Source organism: Octopus sinensis, linkage group LG15, assembly GCF_006345805.1.
Source record: "Octopus sinensis linkage group LG15, ASM634580v1, whole genome shotgun sequence".
Lineage (NCBI taxonomy): Eukaryota > Metazoa > Mollusca > Cephalopoda > Octopoda > Octopodidae > Octopus > Octopus sinensis.
Window position 1 is genome coordinate 30,887,633 of NC_043011.1, and position 19,645 is coordinate 30,907,277.

Consider the following 19,645-nt stretch of genomic DNA (forward strand, 5'->3'; position numbering starts at 1 on the left):
CAAAACATCCGGACAACTAGGTGATACAAAAAAGGACAACAAAACATCTAGATAGACGATACAAAAAAAAACACGGACGGGTCATTCGAAGCCTTTTATCTTCAGTCAAGAACCGGATCATACTCGCAATTTCGGCTGATTAGTCTTGAAATTGCGCCAATCTTGCCAGCCCCAAGGAAACACTAAGCTAAAAGCATTAGATTCCACGGAAAAAAGCATCCAATGCATACGAAACAAGGACGGAAAAGCAGATGATGTTACACGAATATAAATACAAAAATACAATAAAAAAAACAAAAACAAAAACTAATAATAATAATAATAATAATAATAATAATAATAATAATAATAATAATAATAAAAGGACATACGAGGGGCGTTCTATAAGTAATGCCCCTGATCCACTTCCCATAAGAGTAGAGCAACGAAACTTGGCACAGTTATTAGTCTTTTTCTACATAGGAACCACCCAGAGTTACGCATTTCTCCCATCGTTTGATGCGGCTCTGGAGACCGTTTTTGTAGAAGAACCCAGCTTGGTCCTCCAACCTCAACGTCACTTCAGAAATCAAGGCTGCATCATCTGGGAAACGCTTTCCTTTCAAAAACAACTTCATATTGGGAAGAGGTGAAAATCAGAGGGTGCAAGGTCAGGAAAGTAGGGGGGATGGGGAGGAGTTCATAGCCATACGCCTGTGCTACTAATCTGGCGACAAGCGAGTTGTGGACCGGAGCGTTGTCCTGCAGGAGGAGGATTCCTTTGCTGATCTTGCCCCGCCTCTTGATTTTGATAACTTCTCTTAATTTCCTCAAAAGTGAAGCATAATAGGCTCCTGCAATTGTGGTACCCTTTGCCAGGAAATCTGTCATCACTACTCCGTCCTGGTCCCAGAAGACTGTGAGCATGACCTTGCCAGCGGAGGGCTGCACCCTTGCCTTCTTTGGAGGGGGTGAGTCACGGTGCTTCCACTGCATTGACTGGGATTTGGTCTCTGGATCATCGTGATGGACCCAGGTTTCATTCTGTGTAATCAGTCTTTTGAAAAATTTTGACTCATCTTCTTGGCACATCTCCAAATTCACCCTCGAGCACTTGACGCGTTCTTGCTTCTGGAAAGGCGTGAGCAACCTGGGAATCCATCTGGCAGACACCTTTTGCATATGCAAATGGTCATGAATGATAGTTTCCACAGACCCGGTACTAATCTTGACCTCATGGGCTATTTGGCGAATAACTATGCGTCGATCTTCCAAAATGGCAGCCTCAACTTGACGGACAGATGCCTCATCAATGGCAGAAGGGGGCGACCAGCTCTGGGAGCTGTTTCCACAGAGTTCCGACCATGTTTGAATTCACGATGCCAGCGTTTTACAAGGTCATATGATGGGGCATCATCACCATAAGTTACTTTCATTTCATCAAAAGTCTCCCGTGGTGTGCGTCCTTTCAAATACAAAAACCGGATCACTGCTCGACACTCAACAGGCTCCATTTCACACTTGACTCGGTTCAAACACCTGTAAATCAGAAACCACAATTAATTCAGAGCTGTAATTTGCCACTTACTCTATAGAGACTAATTGCACATGCAAAATTGCAGCTAGATCAAACAACTGCAAGTGGGTCAGAGGCATTACTTATTGAACGTCCCTCGTATATATATATATATATATATATATATAATATATATATATATATAATATATATATATATATATATATATATATAATTGAGATTCAGATGAATTAGGTACTTAAGCTGAAGCACCAAACATTAGTGCGGTACTATCCGTACAACCTCAAAATAAGTGAATGAAATCAAAAAAAGCAACAGGATATCCAGAGCTGATGCAGTACGACCGTTTCAAGCGGCTCCTTTTAATTGAACAATGCAATCATTACATCATTTTAAATGCAGGGCTACTCTCAGCTGCATAAATAAATAAATAGAATTTTTTAATCAGTCGGACACATTAATATAATTTTGCTTAAATACTCTAATAGAGTAAGAAGACATCAGGAAAAAAAAATTGTTTGGGTCATAGCGTGTCACTGATTTTGGTTCAGTTTTAATTTATTAGTCTTGTTTATCAAATCTAAAACTAGAGAATTGTGTCTATTAGGAAAAGGCAGGAAAGAGTTGACAGAACATAGTGGGTATAGTCATAAAACTTGTCAAGATTATTTTGAAGTAGTATAAAGTAACTGGCTATAATGAGGTTGGCTAGTGTAAGATCTCAAAACAAGATGTTAATTACCAGTTAAAAGGGCAAGACGCTAATAAAACCAATAATGATAAAACAGAGGAAATTTTGTCATGGGGTACGATAGGAGATTAATTTAAACAATATTGTTATGTTGTATAAAGATAAAATTTAGGGTTATCAAGAAAAATATTATAACCAAATGATAAATTTTGAATAATTTTGAATGCATACAAAATTTTCAACAACGGAGAGAAAAAATTTATCTGTGGAATAACACTGCCTTCAATGGTGTCATGTCAAACATTGCTTTTAGGATGTTGGTAAACGCGTCAATTTTGGATGCGAATACATGTGCATACACGAGCATATACGAGACTTCAAATTTAGTAGATAAACACATTTGGGGCATCATCTCATTTAGTGATTTCTGTCTTCCTGATTTCCTTTGCGTTAGCCTTGCTATGTTGGGATAATTAGCTTTCAGTATTGATTAAATGCATAATACGTGAATATTCACGCGTACCGAAATATGAAAATACAAAAATATTGAAACGTATACTATTGAATGCAACATGTAGCACACACCGCATTTTGTAGATATAAGTACTTGAGTATCGTATAATTTATTATGCTTTCACAAGTAGTGAGCGTGTATTAGTCCATAAAATACATTTCGCAATATATCTGGTATCTTGTATATATGCTATGTATAAGTTGCACATAAGTAAGCAGTTTAGAAACCCGACTTAAGTTCCAATGAGTATATGTCTCCTATTTAAATTGTCCACATCCGCAATTTTCCAGTTACATCTTAAATTCGCCTAGGTTAAATAGATGGGATAGAGGTCAAGGCGTCATTCTTGGCACTTCGTAATTTAAGTTGCTTGCACGTGCAATGAAATGTTTCTTTCTTGATGTCCAAATGTTCGCTGTTGATGATTTGGTGTTAAATTCCTCAGTGGTACAAGGGTGGCAACTGCGGCCTTGTCCCTAGTATTTACTGGCAATGATGCACCCGCTTCCTTGTGGGTTTCCCACGCTCCTGAAAATACAAGAAATATTTTTCTCAATTAATCAAAACAATGTCTTCGTAGCCCCAAACGACATATCCAAGTGTTATTAACCTATTCTTTTCATCTCAGCTCTGCTCTTAGTTACGGACTTTTCAGTCGACAGTTTTGTAATGAATTGCTGACTTCATTTCGCAAACTTTTCCAGTTATGAGAATGACAAAATATCAGAACTCCTTCAATTGAACATTTTATGATCATTCACAGGTGTTTTATATTGCTTTTTAGCAATTACAAACAGGATTCGCCATAAAAGACAATGTTTTTTGAATATCTAAATATTATGTTTAAACAAATAAAGCGTTTTCAGACTACATAACTGCATGAACCTAATCAAAAGGCTGTATGGTAAGAAGCTTGCTTCCCAGCCACACGATTCCGGGTTCAGTCCCACTGCGAGTCACTAAATAAATCCTGGAGTCGATTTCTTCGACTAAAGGCGGTGCTCCAGCATGGCTGCAGTCAACTGACTGAAACAAGAAAAAGGAATTTAAAAGAAAAGAATATAACTGTGTGTGTGTGTGTGTGTGTGTGTGTGTGTGTGTGTGTGTGTGTTGTGTGTGTGTGTGTGTTTGTGTGTGAAAGAGAGAGAGAGTGAGTGAGTGAGTGAGTGAGTGAGTAAGTGAGTGAGTGAGTGAGTGAGTGAGTGTAGAGGAAAATATTTTCTGAGCGGATACCGTGGCCGCTCTCAGTTATCTTCCAGTTTACGGCTAGCCGCATCGATTCGTATTTAACGTCCATGACTACTAGGTGTTGTCACTCACTTTGAAAACTCCGTGATCGCTTCACTGGATGGCAATATCATCTGGAGTGTATATTAGCAATAATTATAACAGCAGAAAATATGGAAACTGGTACATCGTCAAAACTTATTTCCTTTTATTTTAGAATGTCATACAGTATATTTTTATGGTTAAAAAACCTACACTTGTTTCCAGCTTGGCTGGTTGAAAGACCCTGAACGAAGCTGCATAGAAAATTATGCCCAGTTGTATTATAGTTGAAAAACATCAAAGACGGCTGATGCGGCAGGCCTGCATGAAGACCTACGAAAAATCCGTCGGGTAAGTAAAATTTAAAATGCTATATTTAATGAAAAACTCGCGCAGGGGCGATATCACGTGACTGAGGTACGAAGAATCCTTTCGCTTGCTTGAGGGAGGGCCATCCAGTTTGAAAAAGAAAAGCATTTTTGTGAGTATAGAAAGAGAAAGATGTAGAGTGAAATGGGAAGAGAGATGTAGGAATTCAAGAATAACAGAAGGAAGGACAAGAGTATTTAAATGTGTGAATGATTGTGAAGAAGATCGACTCGAAAAAAATTAGAGGCGAAAGAAATCGTCTCAACTATTTTATACATGCTTTAAGTAGCTTTGTAGAATGTACTTCCGTTCATGTGAACACCATGTAAACACCTACGATTTGGCAGTTAGCTACATTCCAGGCTTAAGATAGGTCGTTTTTCTGCTAAATGCAACCCTCATCATCAGCTGTTGGGATTACATTTCTCTAAAAGCTTCCTTTTATTGTTGTAGCTTTCGTTCTTTTCCCTCAAACAGCCAAGTTTATACAGGATGTACTGTTTTGTTCATTCCCGCAGGAAAGTGCACATGTCTATTGAAAAGCTTTTGTTACTTGTTTGTGGATAGATTAAGGAATTATTTACCCAATATTTAGTCCACCACGCGCCTTCATTGGTCAGTTAAAGTTGAGACAGTGTCACGGGAAAACTTGCTGGGGCTGCCTACTGGAGGCTAGCAGATGGTATTTAAAGGGAAATTTGACAAGACAGTCAGTCGCCCGCTGATATTCGTTGACGCAACATCGAAGAGGCTAGGGAACAGAAGAAAGAAGACATGCACCCAACACCAGAAATGAAGACACCTCCGAAAGGGGAAGGCGCCACGTCAAAACGGTAGATGAGTATGGGCCGAAACCGAACGTGGTTCCTCCTGATGATGTCTTGTTATAACTGGATCCTATAAAGGAGCTGTTGTGGTAGCAGACCAGGAATACCGGATGAAATTCCTCCCATGTCAACTTTTCATTTTAATAGAGATTCTTGTCTTTTAGTCTCGCAGCAGACGTACTTGGTACAGTTAGACTAAGATTCGTAACGTGTGAATCTTACAAATGTAGGGCTATGCTCCACCCGACGTTCGGCATCATGGTCACTGTCAGATAATGTGATCGCCATTACAAACATGCACAACACTTACGCACGCGCTCTCTCTCTCTCGCGCGCGCAGAGAGAGTTATGCAAATTAATTCGGTTAATTGATATACATTGATAACATTGTTGTTAGCTTTCTTCATGAGAGATATTGGTGTCCCTATATAGTTAGATTAATTAACTTTTAATTGTAACAGGATGTGTGACGTATTACAATTATATTTACTTGTGAAATGTGTTGAGTCTCGCATGAGAAGAGTAACGAAACGTCTACTAATACTGCTGGTGGTATGTATACGCATATAATATTAATGATTTTCTTCTTGCTTAGCTCCGTAATCGAAGCTGATCCAACAAATCCATCATCAAAAACAATTCACCAGTGATCATGCTGTCTCTCTTTTCTTTCTTTTTTTCAGGAGTTGTATTTCCTGAACCGTCTTTTCTAACATAACTTAATATATTGTTCTCTCTCTGTCTCTGTCTCTGTCTGTCTCTCTCTCTCTCTCTCTCTCTCTCTCTCTCTCTCTCTCTCTTCTCTCTCTCTCTCCTCGTCAATTTTAGCATGTTTTGCTATTGTTGGTGGTGGTGGTGTTGAGCTCCATAGATCAAAGAACATTAATAATTATATATCTCACTACTTTATCCACTCAAACATCTATCAAATCACATTTACTCGGGATATTATATAAATCAGATATAGTTTATCCTCAGGTCAGTCCTAATCCAACAAATCTCTGATCAACGACACTCTCTTCACAACCATTCCACCTTTTCTTTATTGAGTTAGGATGTTATATGAGAGAAAATTGTTTTCTGTTTCTAGCAGTTTGAGGGACTAGGCACAAGATTTAACATTCGCTGCATATAAATCAATTGCTACTCTTACTGTGTTGCGTCTTTTCAACTGCCATTGCTGTATTTAAATGTCACTATCACAGTCAAAACCTTGTGAGATTAGACAACTTGGATTTCAAGTCCATCTAAATACTCCTAAGTCCATATAAGGCATTGATAGCAACCTTTCACTTTTCCTTTTTTTCTGTCTTTGCTTACAGATATACAAATAGTCCGTAAGGTTTATCCGAATATTGGAACTTTTTCACTAGTCTCTTCAGAATTGCCTAGACGATTCCGCATTAAAAAAACGCTATATTGGTCCAAATGATTTTTCTGTTAAAATACTATTCTAAATTTATTCAGTTAGACTTCTAACAAACTAAAATGCTTAGCGGCATTGCGTACGTCTGCACAATCTGAGTTCAAATTCCGCTGAGTTCAACTTTGCCTTTTATCCTTTCGAGGTCGATAAATTAAGTACCAGTGAAACACTGGGGGTCGACGTAATCGACTAGTCCCCTCTCCCAACATTTCAGGCCTTGTACTTGTCGTAGAAAGGATTTCTTACTCAACATTTAGGAATGTCATCTGAATATCAACATCACATTCAACTATTATGATTATGTGTATTTTTGTCAATTTACGAAAAGAGCTCATATATGTTTCAGTGACAGAAAATTTTCTTATGCTTTTTTTTTTTCTCCATCTCCCATATACTCTCTGTTTATCTGTCGAATTTTATCTCTCCCTCTCTCTCTCTCCCTGTCTATCCTTCTCTCCCTATCTCTGTCCCTCTCTCTCTCTCTCTCTCTCTGTCTTTCTCCCTCTTTCCCCCTCTCTTTCCCTCTCTCCCTGCTTTATCTCCCTCTCTGTCTCCTTTTTATGTCTCTCTTATAACAAATTTCATTTAAATTAGCTACAAAATTACCATTACTTTGACCTATATCATATATTACTTTAATTTGTTTATTCTACGTATTGTCAACAGTGTCACTAAAATAATATGCTAATGTATCTTTCCCGGCACTTGAAACCTTCAGTGACCAGATTAGCAAATAGTTATGCGGGAATTGCTTGGTGAAAGACTAGTTGGTAGGTTTCAAGGCAAGACATCGCATATGAAGTTTAAATATCAAGAACGATACGAAACACAAAAACTGTATTGCCAGTACTAAAGAACATTTAATGGTCCCTGGAGACCTTGTGAGCTTGACAACTCATCTACATTTCTATTTTTGACGGACTTCAGCGGTTGTCTTCTAAATTATTCCGAAAAATACTTCCTAACTATTCTTGCATATATATACAGATCACACCGTCCCATTTTGTCTAAGTTTCCTGTAGTCTTCTATTCACCCACCTGTTTTCGTATTTTCTGTTTGTTTCATTCATCATTTGGTGACTAAATATGAATTCTTTAAGATTTAGTATATTCGTGTTCAAATACACGGTTCCTCTCGGAATAGCCGTCAATGCAAGGAAAATAACTATTCGTTCGCGATGTGAGGCAGGGTTGAAAATTAAGAACTACAAGAAAGTATACTCACAGAACTCTCATATTCAATTTCCTTTTATCTATTGCGATATATTTCCAATTGCTAGTGCGTGTTGATTAAGTATAGCACTATTTCATTTGTTTTCGAAACCTTCAGCACGATATAACCTATAACTTATTAAATCGATATATCACGAAGAGAGTCATTAATTGAAATTAAAGATGAAATTATTTACCATCTGGCAGTAATATATAGAATCTTTATTTTACTTCTTCATAGAACGTTGATAGTTTGGAATCAAGGAAAACAGAGAACGTCCTTAGTGCTTGCATACAGAGTAATAATCGTTGAATAGCATTATCTCTCGTAAAAATGTATAAAAGTTGCAAATAATTTTAACATCATTTTGATTTCATCTGCATTTTTCGATATATTTTTACTAACTATGCGTTTATATAAGAAAAAATATGTCACTCTTTTCAAACCTAGCCAGGCTCATGGGCCCGATTTCCCAGTTTCTGTTGCGTATGTGTTCCCCCCAGCTGGACGGGACGCCAGTCCATCGTATCGTTACTCAAGAAACAGGAAGAGAGAGTGAGAGAAAGTTGTGGCGAAAGAGTACAACAAATTCGCAAGGAAACTTGGCATTAACCCTGAATTAGATGAAGAACCTAAAAGCACTGTCATCAAGCAGACTGCAAAAAGAACGGACAGAAACAAATTGAGGAGCAGTAGAGCCCGAAGCTTCTGCATGGACAGTATATACTTCGAAGTCGAAATACTGATGTAGACCAAGCAGCAAACCATCAGGGCTAAGAAGTTCAGGACTGAAAGCACAGACTGAAGGTTTCATATTGGCGGCACAAGATCAAAGCTTGCTTACCAAAAGCTACCAGCTAACGTTCTTCAAAACGGTTCTAACCCTAAATGCAGATTCTGCGATAAATTTCACTTAACAATAGACCATCTTGTCTCAGGATGTCCTGTGCTGACACCAAACGTATACAAAATCGCCAGGATAGGGTAGGACAGAATTTACATTGGAAAATATGTAATCACTACAAAATCAGCACTCCTGCTTACTGGTATGAACATGATCCTGAACCAGTCGATGAAGGTAAAAATGTCACTATCCTCTGGGATTTTCTGTCAACAGCGACAGAACGTTCCAGGTTAATCGGCCAGTCATTGTAGACTAATAGATGTAAGTAAAGGAATTTGACAAATCCAGTAAATATAAAGTCTTGGACATTGAAATACAAAGGACGTGGCGTTAGAAGCTGTGCAAAGACAATAAAGGAAGAAGAAGAAGAAGAAGAAGAAGAAGAAGAAGAAGAAGAAGAAGAAGAAGAAGAAGAAGAAGAGAAGAAGAAGAAGAAGAAGAAGAAGGAGAAGAAGAAAGAAGAAGAAGAAGAAGAAGAAGAAGAAGAAGAAGAAGAAGAAGAAGAAGAAGAAGAAGAAGAAGAAGAAGAAGAAGAACTGAAACAGTGCCCCGATGCAAAAAAAAAAAGCAAAGATGGTAAGATAAGACCAAAGAATGAAGGGTTACCACCAGAAGAGGTTATTCAGAGTGGATTAGAAGAGATTCTACAAAGAAATAAATGGAGAGAGTATAGATGAAAATTTGATGCCAGATAACATTCAAAATCAAATGTTTTGGAGTGACATCTGGAGCAAAGACAAGGACCATAAGAAGGATGCTGAATGGTTGCAAGAACTTAAACAAACAGTACTCTGTCCAAAACAAGCAGAACTAGTCATTTCAGTTAGGGAAATGAATGAAATCAACAAAAAGGGCAAAAGGACTGCAAGACTGTTCAGATGGAATTCAAGGCTACTGGAACAAAAGATTTGATGAATGTCATGCACGAATAGCTGCACAACTCAACATCTTGTTACATGCCGTCTAAATAATACCAGAGTAATTGACAATGGGTAGGACAGTGCAGTGCTTGAAAAACATCGATAAAGGCAATACGGTAGACAATTACAGGCCGATATCCTGCTTGCCACTTATGTGGAAAGTATTGACTGGAATACTAGCAGCGTCAATGTACGAACATCTGGGGGGGAAATGGAATCCTGCCACATGAGCAGAAGAGTTGCAAGCCTAAGTGCAGGGGCACCAGAGATCAACTCCGTGTAGACAAAAATGTACTTTGAGACTGCAAGAGGAGGTAAACTAACTTGGCCTTGTCATGGATCGATTATCGTAAGGCGTATGATATGATCCCACATTCTTGGGTATGGACCTACTTGGTATTGCATCGAATGTTGAGCGATTACTTGGAAAAAGTAAGGCGAATTGGGGGACGAAGTTGACAGCAAATGGAAGAAGTTTAGGGACCATAGAAATCAGGAAAGACATCTTCAAAGGGAACTGCCTGTCACCACTGATCTTTGTACTGTACATGATACCACTAACACTGATTCTGAGGAAAGCAAAGGCTGTGTATGTATTCAAAAGCCGCCAACAAATGTCAACCACTTATTATTCATGGATGACCTCAACCTTTATGGTAAAGATGAATCCCAAGTCAGTTCGTTCGTTGATACGGTGTATACTTTCAGTGCTGACATCAAAATGGAGTTCGGACTGAAAAAGTATGGTGCGTTAGTCTTGAAGAGAGGCAAAATCAAATGTATGTGACGAGCTAGCGATACTGCCGGGGAAGGTTATGAAGCAGATAGAAGATACGGGCTATAAGTACCTGGGGATTTTGGAAATGGATAAATTGATGGAGAAAGAAATGACAGAAAGATTTAAAGTGGAGTACTTGCGCAGACTGAGACTGATCCTTAAGTTAAAATTAAACGTACGGAATAAGATTGAAGCTATCAACACCTGGGCAGTTTCACTACTTAGATATGGAGCAGAGGTAATTGCATGGACAGTCGACTAATTAAACAGCTTAAACAGAATGACAAGGAAGTTACTGACTAGATATGGGATACTCCATCCAAAACGTAACACAGACAGACTGTATGTACCGCGAAAAGGAGGGGAAAGAGGACTGATTTGATGCGAACACAGCATTAGAGCAGAGGAAAACAGCACAGCATGCAATGTATAATATGCCACAGAACCACTATTATTGGACGTAAGAAAGTCAGGCTTGTGTAGGATGGAAGATTGCAAAGATAAAGCACTGTACAAGCACTTTGAGAGTGAATGAAACTGCAAATAGGTGGACAAAGAAAGAATGCATGGACAATTTCATAGGGATGTTGATGATAAGACAGAGAGAGAAAAAGATGGCTATGGATGACTAAAAGTGATTTAAAACCGGAAACAGAATCCCTAATCTGTGCCGTCGAAGAGCATGCATCAAGAACGAATTACATCAAATACAGAATAGACAACACATTGGATAGTGATAAGTGCAGACTTTGTAGACAAAATGGTGAAACCTGTGGCATATTACTAGTCAATGCATGCCATTGGACGCTTTGCAACAAGTATGGACTTAACAGAGCAAAAACGTGGTACGAGCATTAAACCATGAGATAGAGAGTAGGAAACTAGACAAAGTGTTAATTGAGAAAGAAAGCAAACGATGCTGGATATAGCATGCATAGCTGACAACAAGGTATACGATAAGGAAGAAAAATGTCGATAGATAAGACAGGTTAGCTTGAGAGGTTAAGCAATTGTGGTCGATGGAAAAGGTGGCAGTAGTACGAATAACTGTCGGAAACCTGGTAAGAATGAAAAAGAGAGATTCCTTAATACAGACAGCAAGACTGTTCAGCAAAGATATAGGATGGAATTTGGCATAGATAAGTATGCAATATTTGTCATGAAAAGGGGACATGCAGTCATAAGCGAATGCATCCAATTACGAGATGGCCAGACATTAAAATCACCGAGAGAAGTAGGGAGTTATAAGTATCTAGGAGTATTAGATCTGACAGAGTACTAATTATAGAAACGGAAACGAAAATTGAGAAGGAGTACATCAGAAGGATAAGGAAGTTTATGAAATCAAAACTAAATTGTCCGAAACTAGTGAAGGCTTTAAATACGTGGATAGTATCTTTACTTAGATACTCAGCAGTTTTTGTAGATTGGACAAAAACTACATTAGCAAAGCTTGACAGAAGAATTGTTAATGAATTCAATATGAATGGAGGACTCCATCCAACACAGGAGTAGCAAGATTATACTTGGCTAGAAAGGAAGTGGAAGAGGAATAATATCAGTAGAAGACTGTGTGGAGTTAGCTAGAGTAGATATAGACTCCTACGTAGATAATAGTAAAGAATGTTTAGAGAGCTACTTCAATCACAGCAAGACATAGGGAAAACAAAAAACAAACAAAGTTAAAAGCCAGAAAAACAAACAAAAGACTGGCAGGAGAAGGCTTTGCATAGTAGATTCCCAAAGATGATTGTAGCAAATAGTAGTAGTGAGACATGGTTATGGTTGCAGAAAGGACGGCTGAAACGAGAGACAGAAAGTTTGTTAGAAGCAGCATAAGATCAAGCATCAAGGATTAATTGGATAAAAAACTAAAACAGACAAAATTAAGTGCATTCCCAATGTAGGTTATGCAAATCAAAAGAGGAATGTGTTTCTCATATAGTAAGTGAATGTATTATGCTGGCACAGAAAGAATATATGAAACGGGCATGTCAACCTAGAGACAACATTCAGACTGACATAGTAACAGAAAGCCTAATTTAGAAGTAGTAGACAGTACCAATTAATTGACTTTACAGTCCCAATTTATGAAAAAATAAATATGAGAGGTATAGAAAAATAACAAAGTTCCAGGACCTAGCTATTAGATTACAGAAACTGTGGAAAGTGCGGGTAAAATGTATCCCAGTAGTTATAGGTACAACAGAAACTATACATACAGATTTGTACAGATGGAGAGAGGAAACAGGCATAAAACCCATTTAGTACAGCTGCAGAAAACAGTGTTATTATACATACATACATACATACATACATACATACATACATACATACATACATACATACATACATACATACATACGTTCGGCTTTTTCTCCCCAAAGTGTTTCTTAAGCCAATATTTAGATGCTATTACATATAACTTTATCTACTTCGACTTTAACCATTAAAAACGAATTATTTCACACGACATCTCTAAAAAAATTTTGATGTCACCAATATGCAGTTCTCACTTATAAGAACAAAGTTTCGAAACTGGATGGAGAAATTTGAAAGATTATTTTGTTCCAATGGCAGAACGTCTATCATATTTGCAACACGTGTAGGTTCGAGACCCAACAATAGAATTCATCCTTCCAAATGGTATTTTTAACCATAATTCTATTATTTACAGCTTAATGTGCTTCGGATTCAACCATTAACAACGAGCACACTCATACACAGAAGCACATACTTATATGGCTTATTTACTAGTTCTTCCCAATATATGATTGATATCGAAAATTTAGCAATTTCACAGTGTATATCCACAAATATTTGTTCATAAATATCATGCGTAATTAATATTTGATAAATGTATTTCTTGTTTTTGTACAAATCTTTGTTGACATTATTTACATTATTTACATTTGTCGGATATTTCTCCTCTTCTTGTATGTTGTTAACGTAACGTTTCGGCTGATATACCCTCCAGTCTTCATCGGTTTTAAGGAAGGATAGGAACATATTAGATTTACAAGCCCTAAAATCCAACCAGCCGAAACGTTATGTTAACAACAAATACCCGTCAAAAGTAAATAATGTAAATAATGTACATAATTCCTTATTTCTAAAATGTAGAACTGAGCCGACATTACATTTCAATGGAGACACAGGGTCACTTCAACAAAAACTAGCTCGTCTTTCAAACCATCTAACTTTCCAAGTATGGATTCAGGACGTCCGTATACACCACGAAGAAATTATCAAGCTCAATAACAATCTATTAAGCAACAACTACCCCAAAAACATATTATCCACTCCAGTTATGAAAAGAGAGAATGAAACCAATAAACTGTTCACAGTCTGTCTACCCTATGTGAAAGACCTCTCCGAAAAGATACAAAAGATATGTAGCCCATATGACGTCAGGACAGTATTCAAGAGTAATACAACACTTCGCAAATATCTCCTTCGAGAAAAACACTCAACAGAAGAGAATATGACCAAAGATTGCGTGTACTCCATCCCATGCAGCTGTGGTAGATTATACAAGGGCGATACATGCCGCTCCTTCAAAGTAGGGATAGAGAAACATAGCAAAGCTGTGACACGAGGAGATATTGATAAATCGGGTATAGCTGATCATGTATGGAAAAATGGAGACCACCTACCCCTGTGGGATGAAGTTAAAATGATAGACAGAGAACACATCTGGAAAATACGAAGCAGCACATATGCTAGGACACAACTATCTCCTAAGCAGACAGAGTGCAGATATGAATAGCATAAGAAAATATTAGATTTAGAAGCCCTAAAATTCACTCCATAATTGCCCACAGTCATATGGCGTAGTGGATAAGAGTGCGGGCTACTAACCCCAAGATTCCGAGTTCGGACAGTGACCTGAATAATAATAATAACATCAAAATTTCCCCAAGACACCTGATGAAGGCTGCATGGTATATCAGCCGAAACGTTGTGTTAACTACGCCATATGTCCGCGGGTAATTATGGAGTGAATTTTAGGGCTTATAAATCTAATGTTTTCTTATGCTATCTTGACTGATATCCGTCACATGTAAATAATGTACATAATTCCACATCTCTTAAATATAGAACTGTAAAATCTTTTAACTTAACTCTCGATGTAAAGCAGAATATTTCATAAAGTCTGTTGGAATAAACTGTTTACAAACAACTTTTCTTTGTCTTTCCAGGAAGTACGAGGTCTACAATCGCAAATCATAACACTTTCCTCAAAGTTTCAAACAATATTAAGAAAATGGAGCAAAACAACAGTGTCAACATTTGCGTTAGTATTTTAGAACTAAATACTAAAATGGTGGATGTTTATTTTCCAGTGATAACGTATCTCGGAATTTCAATGGCACTTGGAGCAATTGGAAATTGCTTTGTATCATACATATACTATTATAAATTTGATGAGACAGCCATGCATATGTTCATTGTAGCACTCTCGGTGTGTGATTTTCTAACTTGCATAATATGTATACCTATGGACATTGTAGTTCTACGTTTTCCCTATACGTTTCACAGTGATGTTGCATGTCGTGTGATACGTGGTGTGATAGCTGCAGCAATAATCAATTCAGCTTTAATTGTGTTTGTTATAGCAGTCGATAGATACATTCTCATATGTCGACCTCTTAAGCAAAGTATTTCCGTTAAGAATTCAAAAATAATTTTAGCATGTTTAACAATCATCGCGTTCATTTTGTCTGCACCATCATTTTTGTATCCGGCACACAACACAAAATGGTGGAACAATGTGGCGATATTGGAGGAGTTTGTGCATTTTCTCCTGATATAAATGGCACAATAATTTTTTTGCTTATTACACTACTGGATCAACCGTTTGCTGTTGTATGTTTATCATTCTTTTCATTATATACATATTAATTGGAATGCGCATTTGGAAAATTTACAAAGCGAAGAAAAATAAAGCAAATCAGTTTCGTGAAGCCTTCACAACTCCTAACATTTCCAAACCTGAAGGTCAGTCTACAGATATTAGTTCTACCGCTTTTGCGCGTCTTAGAAAGCAACCAGTGCCACCACTTTGGGCTAGTTTAATACTCTTCGTTATCACCTTGATCTGGATTATCAGTTACATACCACATTTCATTGGAGTATACTGGAGGTTGTTTGTTGAAGATTTTGATTACGTTGCAAGTGATAAAGATCTAGTGATTCACAAGTTTTTATTCTATTCTTCTTATCTCAGCTCTGCTCTTAACCCGTATATCTACGGAGTTTTCAATCGGCAGTTTCGTAATGAATTACTTGCTTTATTTCACAACATTTTCCAGCTATGTAAAAAACAAAATATCGAAACTCATTGAATTCGTCACCTTATAGCTTATCCGCAAATGAAACATACCACTCGAAATGAACACGGCAAGTTCTTCCCAGTTTCAAATATTCACCATGTAAAATAATTTTACCTAAACATTTAAGCGTTATATTAAAATAAATAAAACGTTCAGAGTATGTAACTACACTGAACTAATTAAAAGCTCTTTGGTGAGTACTGTGTGTCTGAATGTACATATATATAATTTATTTGTGAAGTAACATTGTTTCAATAGTATCTTCTCAAAGGCGATTTTTCAAGGTCTGCCTTTTAGGATGCTGGTAATCGCGTCCATTTCAGATGGAACTGTATGTGCTTACACGAGACTTCAAAATTAGTAGATACACACATTAGGGCATCATCACATTTAATTATTTCTTTCGATCAAATTTCTCTTGAGTTCGCCTTGCAATGTTGGGGTAATTAGCTTTCAATATCGCACGAATATTGTGATATTTGTGATAGCACGAATAAGAATACAAAAATACGTAAAAACAATAATGATAATAATAATAGCAACAAAAACAGGACGTCACAGACAAGCGTCTTTTCGACAGGACGAATATATATATATAATTCTGAGCTTACACTCATCAAATGAGCATGCTATGTACTTTAGTTTAAAACACTCACAGGAATCAAGTCTTACTGCTGTGGTAGATTCGCACGAAGAGTATCTCGGGATAGTAAATAAAAACAAAAGGAAAATCTTACGTACAAGAAAGATAAATTATGCACGATTTGTAACTCATAATACAAGCACGTGGAGTTATCTCCCTTGAATGAGTTTGCGTATCCAGTTGGAAGACCGAAAATTATTGTTTGAAGAATAAGAATGCAAAGTGGGATGCAGGGAGAAATGTGGAAAGAGGGGTTGGAATTAAGCTAGCAAGGAAGGAAGGAAAGAAGGAAGGAAGGATGGGAGGAGTATCACAAGTGAAGACAACAATATTAAATGGTTGAATGGCTCTTGGAATGTCGTCTCTGAGAAATAGAGAGAAAGGTGGAATTTATTCAAGAACTGCTCTTTCCTGCCTCTCCGACGCTGAACAAAGGCAATTATCTCGATCAGTGGTTCTCCACTAAAATATTATTAGTAATGATTCTTTGCCGCTGCCTCTTTTTTAACGACATGACAAATTATAGTATGCATGTATATAAATTGTGGAGGCACATGGCCTAGTGATCAGAGCAGCGGACTCGCGGTCGAGGGATCGCCGGTTCGAATCTCAGACCGTTTATGAGCGAAACAGCTAAGCACCACGCGGCTCCGGTAGAAGGTAATGGTGAGCTTCTGCTGACTCTTTCACCACAACTTTCTCTCACCCTTTTCTCCTGCATCTTGCAGCTCACCTGCGACGGACCGGCGTCCCGTCCAGGTGGGGAACCTATACGCCAATGAAACCGGGAAACCAACCCTTATGAGCCAGGCATGGCTCTTGAAGGAACAAACATGTATATAAATTATTCCTTCTTCTGGTAAGTTTAAAAGGCTCGATACCACTTTTATTTTATTAAATACAGTTTATTTACATACTTTTCAAACCTCGCAGGCTTTCCCGTCGGGACCACAGACTTTGAAGTAAAGATTCCATCTGGGTTTGAGAGGAAAATACCCGTCCACAGGAGCAAGCCACACCACTTCTTTTGCTATATAGACCGGCAAGAGAAAAATGAACTGCCCTTTTTTGTCAAAGAAAGGTAGATCGTCGATTCCCACTATTGACTTGCTTCACAGCCGGATTCGTCCTACATGGAACAAGTGTTCAACTTAAACCCAAGAGTCAGCAATGCTCAGGCACTGGAGAAATGCATACAGAATAGTTTCGCGTCTCGACGTGCAGCTTCGCCAGGCCCGGTTACGTGGCACTTCCATGCTTGTAGAGTTTATCTCGAAATGGCAATGCCCTTCATCCAGTAAAAGGTAAAAGGTTTATGGGTCCCGCGTTGGAAAGTCCTCTGGAACGAACAAGCCATTGATCCACATTGGAGCCCAGAGTCCCGCCCAGAATGTTGCTACCGATGGTGCCGATGCTTCTATTGCTGCTGATACTGCTGGTGATTTTGTGAGCTTCTGTGTCTGGCCTATCATTTGTTCTTGCTGCGCCTATCGGTGTTGTTGATGTTGTTGTTGTTGTTGTTGTTGTTGTTCTTGTTGTTGTTGTTGTTGTTGTTGTTGTTGCTGTTGTTGTTGTTGTTGTTGTTGTTGTTGTTGTTGTTGTTGCTGCTGCTGCTGTTATTACTACTGATACTGCTACTAATACTTTTAATAAAGTCTGCAAAATTGTTTCAAAAACGTTGGCTATCAAAGATGATTTCATCCTCAAAACATCTTCCTCTCTCCTCTCTTCTTGACTCGGAGACGAAAACGACGCCATTTTGAAGTCATTTTTGATATCTACAAAAATATCGTTCTGCAAAGATCCTGTGGGATTTTATGATTCAATGCGACCATGAGATAGAAAATAGGAAGCCAGCCATAGTCTTACTTGAGAAAGAAAGCAAACTATGCTGGATCATAGATATAGCACGCCCAGCTGACGACAAGGTATGCGGTAAGGAAGAAAGAAAAGCTTGGCAGGTAAAGCAGTTATGGTCGATGAAAAAGGTGGTAGTGGTACCAGTAATTGTCGGAGCCCTGGGAACAGTGAGTAAAAATCTCGAGAAGTACATGGAACAAATAGGGGCTGCAATAAGGGTGGAACACTTGCAGGAAACAGCACTGCTTGTAACCGCTCGAATACTCCCAAAGTTTCTCGAAAATTATATAAAATTTGTTACTTTAGTTCACAGGTAGTGAACAGCTGCCAATGTAATACATCTTTAGCGATAGAAGCTATGCAAAAGCAATGATTATAATAATAATAATAATAATAATAATAATAATAATAATAATAATAATAATAATAAAGACCAAAACAATAAAGTTTGCTTATTGATCGACATGAGCATCCCCTGTGATCATAATATCTCAGCGAAAGAGTTTGACAAGCTCAGAAAATATAAAGACTTACTCATTGAAATTGAGAAAATGTGGCACCTCAAGGCGGTTACAATACCAGTGATCGTAGGAGCACTAGGAATGATCAAGAAGGGAATCGAAAATTATATGAGAATGATCCCTGGCTTACCATCCCTGCAAGAAGTGCAAAAGATTGCCTTAACTGGTACATCACACGTATTGAGAAGAGCATTGTCGATGTGAGAACTGTTGCTGTTCATGTATTTTAATTTAACTTTAAAAAAAAATTTAAAAAATGAACGAACTATTGAGTTTGGTTTACTGGCCTACCAATGTATACTATGAGTTTCTTTGCCCTAGGAGTCGGGAAGACACTCGGCAAGAAATGGAAGCAAATTTGAAAAAAGAAAAAAAAAGTAATAATAATAATGATAATAATAATAATAGTAGTAGTAGTAATAATAATAATAATAATAATAATAATAATAGTAGTAGTAGTAGTAATAATAATAATAATAATAATAATAATATAATAATAATAATAAAAATAGTAATAATAATAATATAATAATAATAATAATAATAATAATAATAATAATAAAAATAAAAATAATGATAATAATAATAATATCATCATCATTATTATTATTATTATTATTATTATTATTATTATTATTATAAATATGCAAAACCCGTTTTATGCATATATACACAGTTGGCGCGTAAATTTATTAATTACATATAGATCCAACTGTTTATGCATGCTTGTACATAAGCTAAGAGTATAAGATTCCTTGGAAAAAAGCATCGAATGTATACGAAACAAGGACGAAAAAACAGACGATGTTACACGACTATAAATACAAAAATGCAATAAAGAAACAAAAAACAATAATA

At 37.3% G+C, this 19,645-nt stretch overlaps 1 protein-coding gene across 2 annotated transcripts in view; it reads left to right on the forward strand.

The window, feature by feature from the left end:
* The window catches only part of LOC115219944 (cholecystokinin receptor type A-like), a 72,121-nt gene that overhangs the window by 16,440 nt on the left and 36,036 nt on the right, over positions 1-19,645 (forward strand). The window contains exon 1 of one of the 2 annotated variants that reach the window (XM_036509576.1): positions 14,528-14,751. The exons of the other annotated variant lie outside the window; for it this stretch is intronic. Coding sequence (XP_036365469.1) covers positions 14,695-14,751 — 57 coding nt within the window. The 5' untranslated portion in view covers positions 14,528-14,694. Of the gene's footprint in view, positions 1-14,527; positions 14,752-19,645 lie in introns of those variants that run through there. 2 annotated transcript variants of the gene reach the window in all.